Source organism: Pelodiscus sinensis, chromosome 3 (assembly GCF_052426305.1).
Source record: "Pelodiscus sinensis isolate ZL-2025 chromosome 3, ASM5242630v1, whole genome shotgun sequence".
Classification (NCBI taxonomy): domain Eukaryota; kingdom Metazoa; phylum Chordata; order Testudines; family Trionychidae; genus Pelodiscus; species Pelodiscus sinensis.
Window position 1 is genome coordinate 54,134,196 of NC_143054.1, and position 14,017 is coordinate 54,148,212.

Consider the following 14,017-nt stretch of genomic DNA (forward strand, 5'->3'; position numbering starts at 1 on the left):
AGCTACAACACTGTATCTAAATAATCAGGGTTTTTTGACAGTACAAAGACCTGTGCTATAATAGCTCCATTTATTTTTAAATTTTCCTTGTAGGTACTAATGATATATGGCAATTCAGAGTTGTCAGATTTATTGCTCTGAAGATTTACTGCACATTTAGTAAACCTATTTCAGTGGCCTTTTCCTGTAAAAAGGAATAGAAGGATAATGTTGATTACTTTAATGGAAGCTACACACACCAAAAAAAAAAAAGGGGGGGGGGTGCTAGGAAGATGTATAAAAATGCTTTCAGACTAATCCCATTTTCAAATGTAAATTGCCTCTGGTGCATATAACTCTCATATAATATCTTTGGTAATTCTGGAAGTTGTGTTGGTAATAGTGGTTGTGCACAATGATTTTTAGAATGAAATTTATATATTATATATAAATAAATATAAAATTGCTTAGTGCTGCTTTGTAGAAACCACTTTTCCCTGTTTAGTATGTTAAATGGAGAGCAGTTCATTAGAACTTTAATTAAATGTGTAACTTTCAGAGTTATTTTTCTGTATTCTTTAAATAAATATTCCGTTACAGTGAACAAGAACAAAAGCATGCCTTCATGCTCCAGGACATTAATATTTCAGCAGTCACATTGGATAAAATTGAACAGTGGATGAAACCTAATTATTTTTCTCATTCTTGTGATGTGATCTTATCCAGGTTCATTTTCTTATTTTTATATTCTAGTGAATTTCATCATAAATCATTCACTGTTACCTTGACAAACCTCTCTTCCTTTAGAAGTAGCACTAATAAAATTCAGAAGACCAGAATGTAAATGCTTTCTCTCGTCTGCTTTGGTCTTTTAATATTGTAAGATTCCCCTTCCTCCAAAGTGCTTCTGTATCTTGGGGGAAAAAATGGAATCTTATGTTCTTTGCTCTTTCTGTAGTCTATTAATTCTGATAATCTGCCTTGGTTCCTTTCTCATCCCTTTCATCTGCTTTGTACAGATGCCCACCTCTGATGCTGTTCAGCCTTTGGCATCTTCTCCTTCTCTGCAAGCTGCTGCCGAAAAGAGCAAATTGGAGGTATTGTTTTCCTAGTGTAATTTTTTGTCAGTCTGAATGTTATAATATAGTGCACAGATTTGTACATTTGATTTAATCCATAGTGTAGAGTTGCTTCCCTGGATTTTAGCATAGTGTTTCATTATCTTTGAAAAGAGCTAGTGCCTCTAGGGATATGATTTTTCACCTATATATACTTATTTGGGGTTATCATGTTCAAAATTTTACTGTTTTGTCCTAGAAAACCATATAAACATACCTTCACACCACTAGCAAAGAGGCATGAGTTTGTTTAATCATTCCTTTCTATTAGAGCATTACTTAGATAAGGCAACAAGCTTCTGCCTTCTAGTAAAGCAAGATTTCCAAAATTGCTTCAGAAATCTCCCCTGAAAGGGTGCTGCTATTCCAGTCAACCCATCTAGCAGGTCTAATAACTTTTTTAACTAATTTTAAGCAGTGAGCCCATAAATATGGACCCATTTGGTTGAAATTTCACTAATTCACATTGTCTTTTTAAAAAAAAGACATTCTTCTAGTTATGGACAGGGTATACACATTGAAAAAAATCATAACCTCCTAAAACACTGAACATTTATAACCCTCTGACACTACACAACTACAGGTGGTATGTAAGATATTACACTCATGCTTGGGACTGTTGTAGTAAAACATGTATTTTTCTTTGATGAAACCTGTATTCTCCATGTGCCTGTGGGTGCTTCATTGTAGGTGTGTCTGTAGGCTTCTGATTGGAGAATATTGGTAGCAGTGTCCATTCAGCCTGCCTGTGTTCTGCTCTCCCTTGTCTACCCTCCCAGCTCTCTCATGAAGCTAAATGGTTTTGTGTGGGCAAACCCTTCTCAATTCTTTCTCAATGACCATGGCTAGACACTGAGATTTAGCTGTCTATTAGCAGTTACTCTCTATGGAATTACTCATTTGTTTCTCAGTCTTTTAGAACTTCCTTTTCTTTTTCACTTCCTTATCTTATATTTTTGCCTTCTAAAAACCATAATACTTTAAACTTAATATCTCTTCAAACTCCTGTCACCTCTTCTCCTTCCCCCAACAGGGTATGCTGGGTTCACCAGGTTTCAAGAGGTCCCTCAGTTACAAAGTCTCTCTCACAGTGAGTGATGGGCACACTGATGATGCATTTGCTGCTGAGAGAACCATACCTGATACAAGTACGGTTTATGCCAGCAGTTGAAATCCAGATCCAGAAAGGAGGGAAAACTGAGACTCAAGCTTCTGCTAATGGAAATGGCCCCCAAACATCCTTGAAGTCACTCCAAAACTGTGAATGGTGGGAATCCTCACTACAAACCTCTACAGCAGTGGTCAAAAACCAGTTGATCACGGTGCCACTAGAAGTCGATCACCATGGCCCTGGCTGGGTGGTTGCTTCTCATTGATCCAGCCCAGCTGGAGCATGGTGCAATCTTGGCAAACACTGTGACCAGTTGCGCTGCATCAAAGAGGTACAGCCGCCTGGCCAGCTGGCTGGGGGTTCAACCTGCCGAGGCTATGCCGTGCTCCATTTGGGCTGGAGCAGAGAGGGGCAGACGGCTGCATCTCTTTGTTAACTCGCTACATTTCCAAGTATGTGAAAGGCCTTTGGTGCATCAGATTCACCTCTATTCGTTACTGAGTGCACTTAGAGATCTAGGCTGCTTGATGACATGCCATGCCACCCCCATTTTCTGACCTTGGGGGACACTGAGGATTGACTTGTTTGCTACTTGCCACAACAAGAACCTCCATGGTACTGTCCTCCCTGTCTGTTCCCCTGCCCTTGCAGCCCATATGAACCATGTGCTGGTTCCTGTCCCGTTTGCAGCCCAGCTGAGCTGTGTGTCAACTCTTGGTTCTCTCCCCAGCCTGGCTGAGCTGTGCACTGGCTCCTGGCCCCTCCCCAGCCTGGCTGAGCTGCGCATCGGCTCCTTGCATGCCCTCCCCCAGAGCCCAGCTGAGCTGCATGGCTCTTGTCCCCCTTGCAGCCCAACTGAGCTGTGTGTTTGCTTCTGGCTCCCTCCTTACAGCCCAAATGAGCCAACCACAGGCTCCCAGGTGTCCACTGCCCTGAAGCATGCTGGGATTCTGGAACATCCATTGTCATGCCAGACCACGGTTGTTGCCGGACCAGAGAATCCTGGATTTTAGAGGTGCAACCTGTATCATCGATCACTGGCTCTATTCCAAAATTTAGGAGTTACCTATGGTGGTGCACACATGGGGGCACTACTCAAAAGAAGCAGAGGAAGTTACTCACCTTATGAAGTCATGATGGTTCTTTGAGATGTGTGTCCCTATGGGTGCTCCATGACCCTCCCCCGAGTTTCAAAGTTCTCCTCATTCTCTGCAGTAGAGAAGGAACTAGGGGAGGAGGGCGGGGGGAGGGGGGGCTCACCCATACTGCTGGTTAGCCTCATGGCAGACCATGAAGGGGGACAGCACATGTTCAGGCCAAATGGACACTGTTACCAAAATTCTTCAATCAGCACCTCAGGGACACAAACACACCTACAGCTGGGCACCCATAGGGGGACAGATCTCAAAGTTCCCTTGTTATCGCACAAGGCAAGTCCCTATTTTATGCAGTGATAAATGTGACACACAATGTTTTGGTTTTCAAACTTGGGTAACCATCTTTAGGTATCATACATTTTGAATTTTTGGCTTAATTTTGGCTTTAGAATGTATGAAGGTAATCATGTGACCTAAAGAATGTATGAAGGTAATCATATGACCTAACATCTGATTCCTGTGATGTCCTCTACGATAGTTAGACATAGGAAATCTAAGTAGTGAATGTATTTATTGTATAAGTAAGCCATATCTTATTCTAAGCATTTTCAGCAATTTAAGCCCATTCCTTCTTGTCCTATTCTCAGAGGCCAAGGGGAACAATTTTTCTCCCTCCTCCTTCTAACACCCCTTTAGATACTAGAAAAGTGCTATCATATCCCCTCTTAGTCTTCTCTTTTTCTAAATGAAATGGGCCAAATTTTCAGTTTTCTCTCATAGGCCACGTTTTCTAGATCTTTAATCATTTTTGTTGCTCTTCGGATCTTCTCCAATTTCTCTACATCTTTCTTGAAATGTGGTGCCCAGAACTGGACGCAATACTCCAATAAAGGCCTAATCAGCACAGAGTAGAGCAGAAGAATGACTACTTCTTCAAGGAGTGTTCCTGTAGGTGCTTCACCTTAGGTGCTTCCGTGCCACTGAGCCCACGAAGGGATATTTGTGACAGCAGTATCCCCTGTCTGGTTGCACGTGCGAGTGTGTGTTCTAAGGAGGCTATTGCACATGCGCAGCTGGCTGCCCCCCCTCAGTTCCTTCTCAACTGCTGCCAGCTGTGGTCTCCGATCAGCAGTCTCCCTTTACCTCATCTATTACTTACTTATCTATACTTTGCCCTCAGAAACCCTTCCTACTTTTCTTCTCCTAACTGCTGCCTCTCCTTAGTAGTCACAAAAAAAATCACTAGAAAAGTGCACGAAGGACATACTAAACCCACGCTTACTGCCCGCGCTCTAGGATATGCTGGGCTTGTCCTGATTTAAAAGTGTACGGGCTGCAGGCTATCCATTTCAATTTCTGACAGGCACGCAGAATGTGTTTGCTGTTTTGGTGAACAGCATGCCTCAGAACACTGTCCACATTGTCAGAAACTAACAACCCTATGATAGGGTTTGGAAGAGGCTGGATACAATGGGGCGGGGGGGGAAGGCATATTCATCAGCAAGCTTGCTCCATTACTTTCATGAGTCAAGTAAATCTTTCTTTTTTTCCCTTGCTCCTCAATTGGGGCCAAGTCAGTAAGATAATTTTTCTCCCCTCCTGCTTATTTGGGAGTCAGATCATTGAGGTTTTGAGTTTTCTTTCTCTTTTTTCTCTCTTCCTTTGACTGATTTTTCTGTGGGTCAGTGGTCTCTCACCCCTGTCTTATTGCATGTCACTTTGGCTGTATTGGCTTTACTGGGGACTGTCATTGCATGTGCCCCAGAGAAGATCCCCTTTGATGCATCAAAGAAGTGGGAGAAATCCTAGTCTCTGGTGACATTTAAGTTTTCAATGAGTACACTGAAGGATATGGACTCTAAAAAAGTAGACATTTATGGGCAAAAAGCATACTCCTTTGCCTTACTGCAATCTCAGGTGGCAAACTACCAGGCTACGGTCACAAAACTAAGTTTCTTATGTACAGAAAGGATTACTGCTTGTGTTCCCTGTAAACTGTGCGCTTTTGGGCCACTCAGGAGAGAATCAGATACTGCCTGGCTGATTGGCAGAGTTCCCACAATTAGGTCTCTGTTTCTATTGGTGGTGGACATTCACACATGCTTCAGTTATGTAAAAAATATTCCGCATGTGGATGGAAAAGATTAGAGGGAACAATGGTCACTGCCTTCCTGTCACTAGGTAATTGTAGAGTAAGATCCCATAGGACAACAGGAAATATAATAGATTGGCACTTATTTCTCATGAGTATCCTCTTTCTCTGACTTTCAGTGCCTGCAATTTCTTAGCTCTTTTCGTTGTGGTGGCGCCCATCTCTCAAAGTGCCCTCCCCTGGCCAATGTATTTCTTCAATGACTCAGTTTTCTGGTCAAGATGCCACATTATCTGTAGCCCTCTTTAGACTCTGTTCCTCAGTCTGACCAACAGGGCCTGTCTCAGTACTTTAGTTGGCCATCTCACATATGGAGGTTCCTGCTCTTGGGTGGAGCAGCACCCCCAAGGCTTCCTCTTTGAAGGTTCTTCATTTTCCCTTTGTTTTCTTACTCTCAGCTCTCCAGCTGGGTCAGTCTAGATCAGCCCCCTTCTGCAGGGAGAGAGGGAAGAGGACAGTTTCACAGACAGTTCTTTTCTTGAGCCTGTCTTCAATGAGTACTGGTAGCCGTATACCTATGTCATCAGTGAGTCATAATATTTCCATATTTAGACAACTGCCTCATAAAGGCACGTCCTTCCAAGAGACAAAAATCATGTGAGACTACCACACGCCACCTGTTCCGCCTCACTTCGATATAAACTATGAGAAATACACACTCCATCCCATTCAGGTGTTGGAGTTTATAGGAGCACACATCATTACTGTCGCAGCCAAAGCAACTCTGCCCACACACAGTTTTGACACATTATACAATCTCATAGCAGTGGCTCGGGCAACCGCTAACATGGCAGTTCACGAATGCCTAGAAGTCTTAGGCCACATGGCTGCCACAACCTGTGTCATCAGGCTGGTGAGGCTCCACGTGAGATGCCTTCAGTCTTGGCTCGCCACACTTTATACCCCATCCAGAGACCTGCTCTCCAAGTCAGTTACCATTCCGCCACAAGTCCTCAACTCCTTGCACTGGTGGAAGAATCCACACAATGTTTTAAAAGGCATTTCATTCCATCAGCCATCCCCTACACTTACCATCATGACTGATGCATCACTCATCTAGGAGCCCTCATGTCCCAAGACAAATGATACTTTGCAGAGCAAATGCTCCATATCAGCCTTTTAGAACGGAGAGCAGTGTGGTATGCATGCCAGCATTTCCTACACTATATATCTCACAAGACTGTCAACATTGACAGACAACACCACTTGCATGTATTATATTAATCGGCTAGGCAGTGTGCGATCCCCATCCCTGTGCACGGAAGCTCTCAAACTATGGAATTGGTGCCTGGTGCACCAGATTACCTCCGTTGCCACTTACCTCCCAGGGGTGCTAAACGTTACAGCAGACGCCCTCATTCACAAGTTCTGCCACCGCCACGGATGGAAGAGAGACATGCACACCCTCAGTTATGTGTTATGCCAATGGGATCAGCCAGACGTAGACCTTTTCATGACCAGGGACAATCGCAAATGCCACCTTTACTGTTCCAGGGCAGCCTTAGGGAAGCACTCTCTCGGGAATGCTTTCTCCATCAAATGGGATGCACTGTTATTCTACACGTTCCTACACCTTCCCATGCTCCACAAGGACATCATCAAAAGCAGAACAGAGTGAGCACCCATGATTCTCATCGCACGAGCATGATTGAGTCAGACATGGTATCCTTACCTCCACAGAATAACAGTAACGGAGCCATACGCTTTACCACCTCAACAAAATCGTCTCTCCAAGAATCAATGTGATCGTGTCTCAAACAGTTCTCCACCCCAAACCGCACAAATCCCACCCTCTCCCCTCCATGCCTGGCTCCTTCTTGGTTCCAGGATGCTGAAAACACCCATTCAGAGTAAAACAAATACTAATCAACAGCAGAAGAGAATCCACCAGGAGAATGTACTTCTACAAATGGAACTGATTCTCCCAGTGGCTTAAATGTACTCACACTATACTCTCTGAAACCCTCCCCCTCCTATTGGACTATACCTTATACTTAGAGGGTCGGTCCTGGCTTTAAGTACTATCAAGGTTTATGCAGCTGCTATAGCAGCCTTTCTTTACACCACTGAGGATAATTATTTCCCCTCTAACCCAATCGCCAAAAGATTCCTCACTGGTCTACAAAATACCTTTTCATCCATTTACCCACCAGTTCCCATGTGGGACCTCAATCACGTACTTAAGAGCCTGATGAAGCCACCTTTTGAGCCATTGACAACCTGTCCTTAGTCATACCTATTTATGAAGGTCTCCTTTCTAGTCGCAATAATCTCCTTTTTAGTCGCAAGTAGGGGAACTTGCAGCCCTAATGGCGAACCCCTCTTATACAATTTTCAGCAGCAACAACAGAGTGACGCTTTGACCCCATGCCAGATTTCTTCAGAAAGTTCTCTCTGCCTTCCACATGAATGAACAGATAGACTTTCCTGCGTTTTTCCCCAAGCTGAACACTGGGGCCACCCAGGAAAGGCTGGCAGATTCCTTCCCTCCCTGTGCACCTTAAAGAAGGGGGGGGGAGACAGTACTACCTTGTTTCTTTCTGTTTCTTTGTTGGCACCCTGCCTGGCTACATGGGTTGGTGCCTGTTATACTGCCAGCCACAAATAGGAGGCTGCTGCAGCTGCACTGACTGGGGAACTCAAGGACCAGCAGAGGGTATGCAAATATGGGACATTTTGTCCCCTTTTTAAAAAAAAGTTGGGATGCCTGGAAGACATGTTAAATATGGGGTAGTCCTGGTAAAATCGGGATGGATGGTCACCCTATTGAACCTACATAACCTCATTCATGTCCCGTATCTTCCCAACAGTTCGGCACATGGAGCAATGTGATAAGAATTCTGCAAAACTTGCATAATTATGTCTAACATAAAATTATGATTAATGTGCAATATTATTTTGGTCCCAGTTTAAGGTGGCAATTTTTTGGTGGCTTTCTGTGGATTTCTATGGTAGGGTGGGGGAGAAGAAAAAGTTGATACAATAAAGGTCAATTAATGTAGCAAGGTTATAGTACTGTAATACAACATTGAATCTTTTTTGATTTCATTGTTCCCTCTTCAGAGTATCATAGTACATTGCATTCAAGTAAAGGCATTCAGTGTTTCATAGGCATAATTTGTGCAAGCTTCAAAACCTCAGTTTATTAGTGCCATGTACTACAATTATAAAAACTAGATCATTTTAGGCCTGATATTTCTCATATCTCCTGACACTAACTGAAAACTTGTGAGATAAGGAGTGTTAGGCAACGTTTTCAAAAGCATCTAAGTTACTTGGGGGCCTGAATCCTATGCTCAAGGTGACTTAGATTCTTAAGTTTCTCAGTTTCTAAGATAACTTCTGAAATGGGAATTGTGCTTTTCAAAATTTTATCCATTAAGCAAGCGGGAATTCAACCTTGTTTTTGTGTAAAGAACATATGGTGTATCTTCCCAAAATTATAACATTTGCTCTCTGCACAGAATGAGTTTGGAACATTTACAAATAAATGAATTAATAAATTCAAATTAATTTTATTGTAGGTCCTTCAATAAATTAGCACTCAAGTGTGAGACCTTTCATATCCAAATTCTTACCTTATCTTAAATTACCAAGAGAAAAATGCAGATGCTTCAGACTTCACAAGTAATTTAAACTAATGTCTCAGCACTGACTCTACTTGAAGACTTTTAAAAATAGGATTATTGAACATTTTTTACCATTATACTTCATAACTAAAAGATTATTCTTCAACAAGGCTGTTCATTGACACTAAGGGGAAAAAGTCTAGGGTGTGTTGAAAAATTAGTTTAATCTTATTGTGGGCCACAAATCTAATATTATACACTAATTGTAACTTTATGCCAGATAGTTATGCAAACTTTGAAAAAGCTGGTACCGCACTGTTGCAGGTGACAAACTGTTGAAAAAATAGTACAAATGATTTTTGCGGGGGGGGAAGAAACTGATCAAAGTAGTACTAATTGAAAATGAACGTTATTCTAACTGCCATAGTTCTCTGAACTCAGATTATACATTTAAAAATTATTTCCTATTCACTCCGAAGTGTAATGAGGTGTGTAATAGGGATGTTAAGGACTAGTTAACTAGTCGACTATCTGATAAGCATGTGCTTATCAGATAGTTGACTAGTCGCTCTCCCCCTTTGCTGCTTCTTAGCACCACACAACTGATCCTGGGCTCAGCACGGCGCTGCCCTTTTGAAATGCCACCACAGCATTTCAAAGTGGCAGCACCACGTGGAGCCCAGAGTCAACTGGGGACTCTCTAGCTGATTCCGGGCTCCATGTGCACTGCCCCTTTTAAACACTGTGGAAGTGTTTCAAAGGGGTAGCGCCATGTGGACCCCACAGTTAGCTGGGGAGCCCCCAGCTGACCGTGGCTCTGTGCGGTACTTCCCCTTTGAAATGCCGTGGCAGTGTTTCAAATGGGCAGTGCTGCCCTATCGACTAATTGAGTAGTCTATGCAAAAATGCTTAGTGAATTACATGGTACTTACCATCCTTAGTGTGAACCCCTGCTATTAGAAGTTAAAAATCACTAACTGTTGTGTCTTGAAACATCTTCACTTAGAAAACTAGATTGCTGAGCCTGAAACAGCTTGGCTTTTTTACTGACTAGAGACTTATTTTAGTTTGGTAATCTCTCTTTGCAACATTGAAAACTACCATACTGATTATAGACTATTACTATAACATACAGGATGAAAGTACAATAAATAATTTTGTTTCAACATTTTCAAAAATTATAACTCTAAGATGTAGAATAAGTTTCTATATTTTATATGAAAACTTTCATTTGTGCTCAGCAGGATTTACTTAAAATTTAAAATTTAAGTTAATAATATTTGCAAACATTTTTTTTTCCTGTCAAGTAACATGGTCTTTCTTTTACAGAAGGAAAAAGAGAAAAAAAAAGATGAGAAGAAGAGAGAGAGGGAATCAGAAAAGCCATTGAAACCCCTAACAACTGAAAAGGTAAAGCTATTTCATTTTATTTCTTTTAATTTACAAATAGATATGGCATTAAGCCATGTATTATGCCTGGAGTTAGAGATATTTGAAATGTAATTCATAATTATTTGAGTGATTGTCCTACCTGCAAGGACTGAGGATCGGAAGTAACTTTCCATTCGCATGAAGGGAACAGGGAAAAAGGGCTGTTATTAAACTGTTTGACTGAGATCCTACCGAGGAACCACTCTGCCCTCTTCCGAGCCGAAGCTGTCTTTCACCATGCCTTACTAATGATCAGCAGTCAACCCTCCAGTTGCTGTATGTGGAGCCCAGCACCCAGCCAGATCTCATGAATTCTCCCAGAGTCACTTATGAATCTGAGTAATGCACCAGATCAAATCTCCCTCAGCTCCCAGCTCTGTACCCCAAAAATATATTATCTAATTTATTAATTAATTCACTATTGATCAATAGAAAGTGGATATACACTAGTCTTTGTAAAACTGGTGAACAAATTTACCATACACTTCATACAACTAATTGGTAAAAATAAATAGTAAAAGAAGTTTATCGACTACAAAGAATTTAAGTGACTATTAAGTTTTAGGCAAAAATTCAGAGTAGTTACCAAAAGAAAATATTAAACAGTCTAAACTCTCAACCATATTAGACGGGGCAACAAACTAGATCGTGCAGTTTTTTTCTCACCTCATTGGACACTGCAGTTCATAAAACAGAGATTTCACCTTTGAAATCTGGACCCATGCATCTGTTGGATTCTTCAGAGTATCCTTGCACATAGGGCAGGAGAGACAAAAGCATGGGTCCCTGTGATAAGTTTTTATTAAGTTGGAAAGCACAAGCCCAGGCATGTCTGGAGGCATTGCTGAGGCTAAGTTTACATTTAAAATGTAAAAATATGGCCATGGCACCAGTGCTGGGAGACAGATATCCAGTGCTCTATGTAAACCAAATAAATGAGAGGCATAGTTCCCAGCTCTGGAGCCTGTTTACATTGGCGCTTCACAATGCTGTAAATTGGTGCGCTCGGAGGTGTATGTTTTTTCACACCCCTGAGTAAGAATATTACAGCACAGTAAGTTGCCAGAGTAAACAAGCCCTGAGTTTCCAGGCAAAGATGAGTAGTTTCCTTAGGGTGGCTTCATGCAGGTAAGTCATTACATTGTAGCTGTCTTGCTGGAAAATGGCCATTGACACTCTGCCTGGGCATTGGTTACTCTCGTTGTTGTTGTTGTTGTTGTTGTTGTTTCTGGGAAACTAGTATCTGTCTGATTCTCCAACTTACAATCTGTTTTAGTGATAACATGCACGTACAAAAAATGTGAAATGACTACCTAGGAATGAGTACTATGGAAAGGGGACACAGTGGACCACAAGCTAAGTGAGTCAACAATGTGACACTGTTGCAAAAAAAGCAAACATTGTGGGATGTACTAATAGGAGTGTTGTAAGCAAGACACAAAGTAATTCTTCTGTGCTGATTTGGCCTCAGCTGGAGTTTTATATCCAGTTCTGGGTGCCACGTAAATAGCTTTGCATCACCCTGTATGTGCAGCTCTCTACACTAAATTTTTTCTCACTGATTGGAGTTCTCCATAGTAAAACTCCTCATTGAGCCATGGTCGATGTACTGAAGTTGAGGTGTGAGTGCAGATGTTGCATTATTAGGGTGAACTCTTTCAGTCTTCCAGAAGCTGTCTAACATTGACTGCTGTTTTGCCACTGTGAGCTGTACTGCCAACGGGTCATGTTGACTGGAAGCCCACTCTCCTAGCCTGCTCCTTTAATGCCAGCAACAACCTTGAATTGGTTCTTGCTACGTCCCAGAGCCATTTAACCTGCAGAAAATCATCTCTTCTTGTGACTCTGCAAATGCTGGCAAGTAGTACACCCTGTGCTTGTAATGCCAGTGACAGTAATGTAGATTTGTGTGGGCTCTGTGCCCCTGTTAGATGGCAAAGAGCAAGATCTGTGCAGGTTCATGAGATTTTCAAAATAGGTGTGAAAGTTATGAAATGGAGATGTCATTATGGAGTGGAGAATATTGCATGATGGGAACTCGACTACTCTACATTTGCAAAACTTTCCAAAAGACAGCATTTTGGGTGTTGACAAGCTGCACACCAGGATGCTGTCCATTTTGCACTGCATGTTGAAACACGAACTCATGATCGGTACGACAAAGCTAACTGTGCAAGAGCTTTAGCTATATATTAACTATGGTGGTTTTATGCCAATGCAATTTGCAGTGGCAAAAATTTGTAATGTAGAAATAAGCTTTTAGTACATGTGAAACTAGCTCAAAAGTGTGAACATCACAGTTCATTCTAGTGTATGCTAAATCAAATGCCAAAAATGATACTTTAAATGCCAGCATAGTTAATTATTTCACTGTTCATCCAGGCAGGTGATAAAGGTGAGAAAGTATTGTATCAAAAGTAGGCCTACACAGTTTATTCTGAGGCCTCACTTTCACTATGAAAAAGGCCTTCTATTCACTATCTTTCATGTTAGCTGATCAAGCAAAATCTCCCCAGAGTTCACCTCAGTTGTATTAAAACTCCAACTGCTCTATAGCTGTACACTTTACGCTAGGATTCACACTTTTTAACTTGTTGGCTTTTTCCCCCTAATGTGAACGTGATCTTACTGATTGCTAGTTTGGGTAGTTCTTTAATAACTCAAGAGAAACAATGTAGGTCAGATAATCTTTTGGATAGGATCAGCTTCTGGTTGTGAAAGACACACACTTTTGACCTTATACACAGCTCTTCAAGTTCATAAGATGAGGGCCCAGCCTAATTACAACAACACTGTGTACATTTAATAATTCATGTTAGTGTGTGAGGGTGGAGAAAGGCATCGTTTTATGTATTTCAAAAGCAGCACTCAGCCAGAAGTTTGACAAGATTTTTTTTTATTCATCTTGTGGGCTTACCCCATATTTTAGTTTGAGAGAACAAAGCAGACAGTCAAGTACTGAAGCTAATGCTATTGTTCCAAAATATGGTGGTAATAATGCTGATTGGTTTGTGTATGAGGCCATGTAGTGCCTTCGAGTTTTTGGCTAGATTAAGGGAGCTGTCCATTAAAGAACTTTATCTTCCAACCAAGTTTTAAAATCTGTTACATTATTTTGAAGAAATAGCTGAATATAAATAAGCAGTGTGGCGCAACTTACCTTTTACACTTTGATTTCCTGATTGGCTTTGTGATTGCTGTAGTAACTGTATGCTTTTATTCTTGATCCTCAAAGGCTTATTGCTCCAAAATGTCTCCTCTTCTCTAAAAAATATGTATGTTAAGATACTCCTGTGTCTCAGGTCTTTAGCATAAGACCAGTGAAACATTCTCTGCTTTTAAAGTGCTTGTGGTTCCCTAAGGGTGCCAGATTCAATTGAATTGTGAAAATTAAATTGTTAATGATTACAAATTGCTACTTAGGAATATGGAGGTTTTTTACAATTTTTTTATTCAGAATATTCCATCAGTTTGACTGACCTTAGCTTAAACAGCATGGAGACTAGGCTGGTTTATTAACATTTTTTACTTAGTGATTATGGTTAGAAAGCAGACTGTTG

General features: G+C 41.4%; 1 protein-coding gene across 3 annotated transcripts in view; it reads left to right on the forward strand.

Annotated features, from left to right (window-relative positions):
• Positions 1 to 14,017, forward strand: part of SMAP1 (small ArfGAP 1) — a 197,755-nt gene that overhangs the window by 68,734 nt on the left and 115,004 nt on the right. The window contains exons 5-7 of one of the 3 annotated variants that reach the window (XM_075923713.2): positions 999 to 1,076; positions 2,131 to 2,187; positions 10,356 to 10,436. In XM_075923713.2, the coding sequence (XP_075779828.2) occupies positions 999 to 1,076; positions 2,131 to 2,187; positions 10,356 to 10,436 (216 nt within the window). The remainder of the gene's footprint in view (positions 1 to 998; positions 1,077 to 2,130; positions 2,188 to 10,355; positions 10,437 to 14,017) is intronic. The other 2 variants (XM_075923714.2, XM_075923715.2) reach the window with 2 other exon arrangements.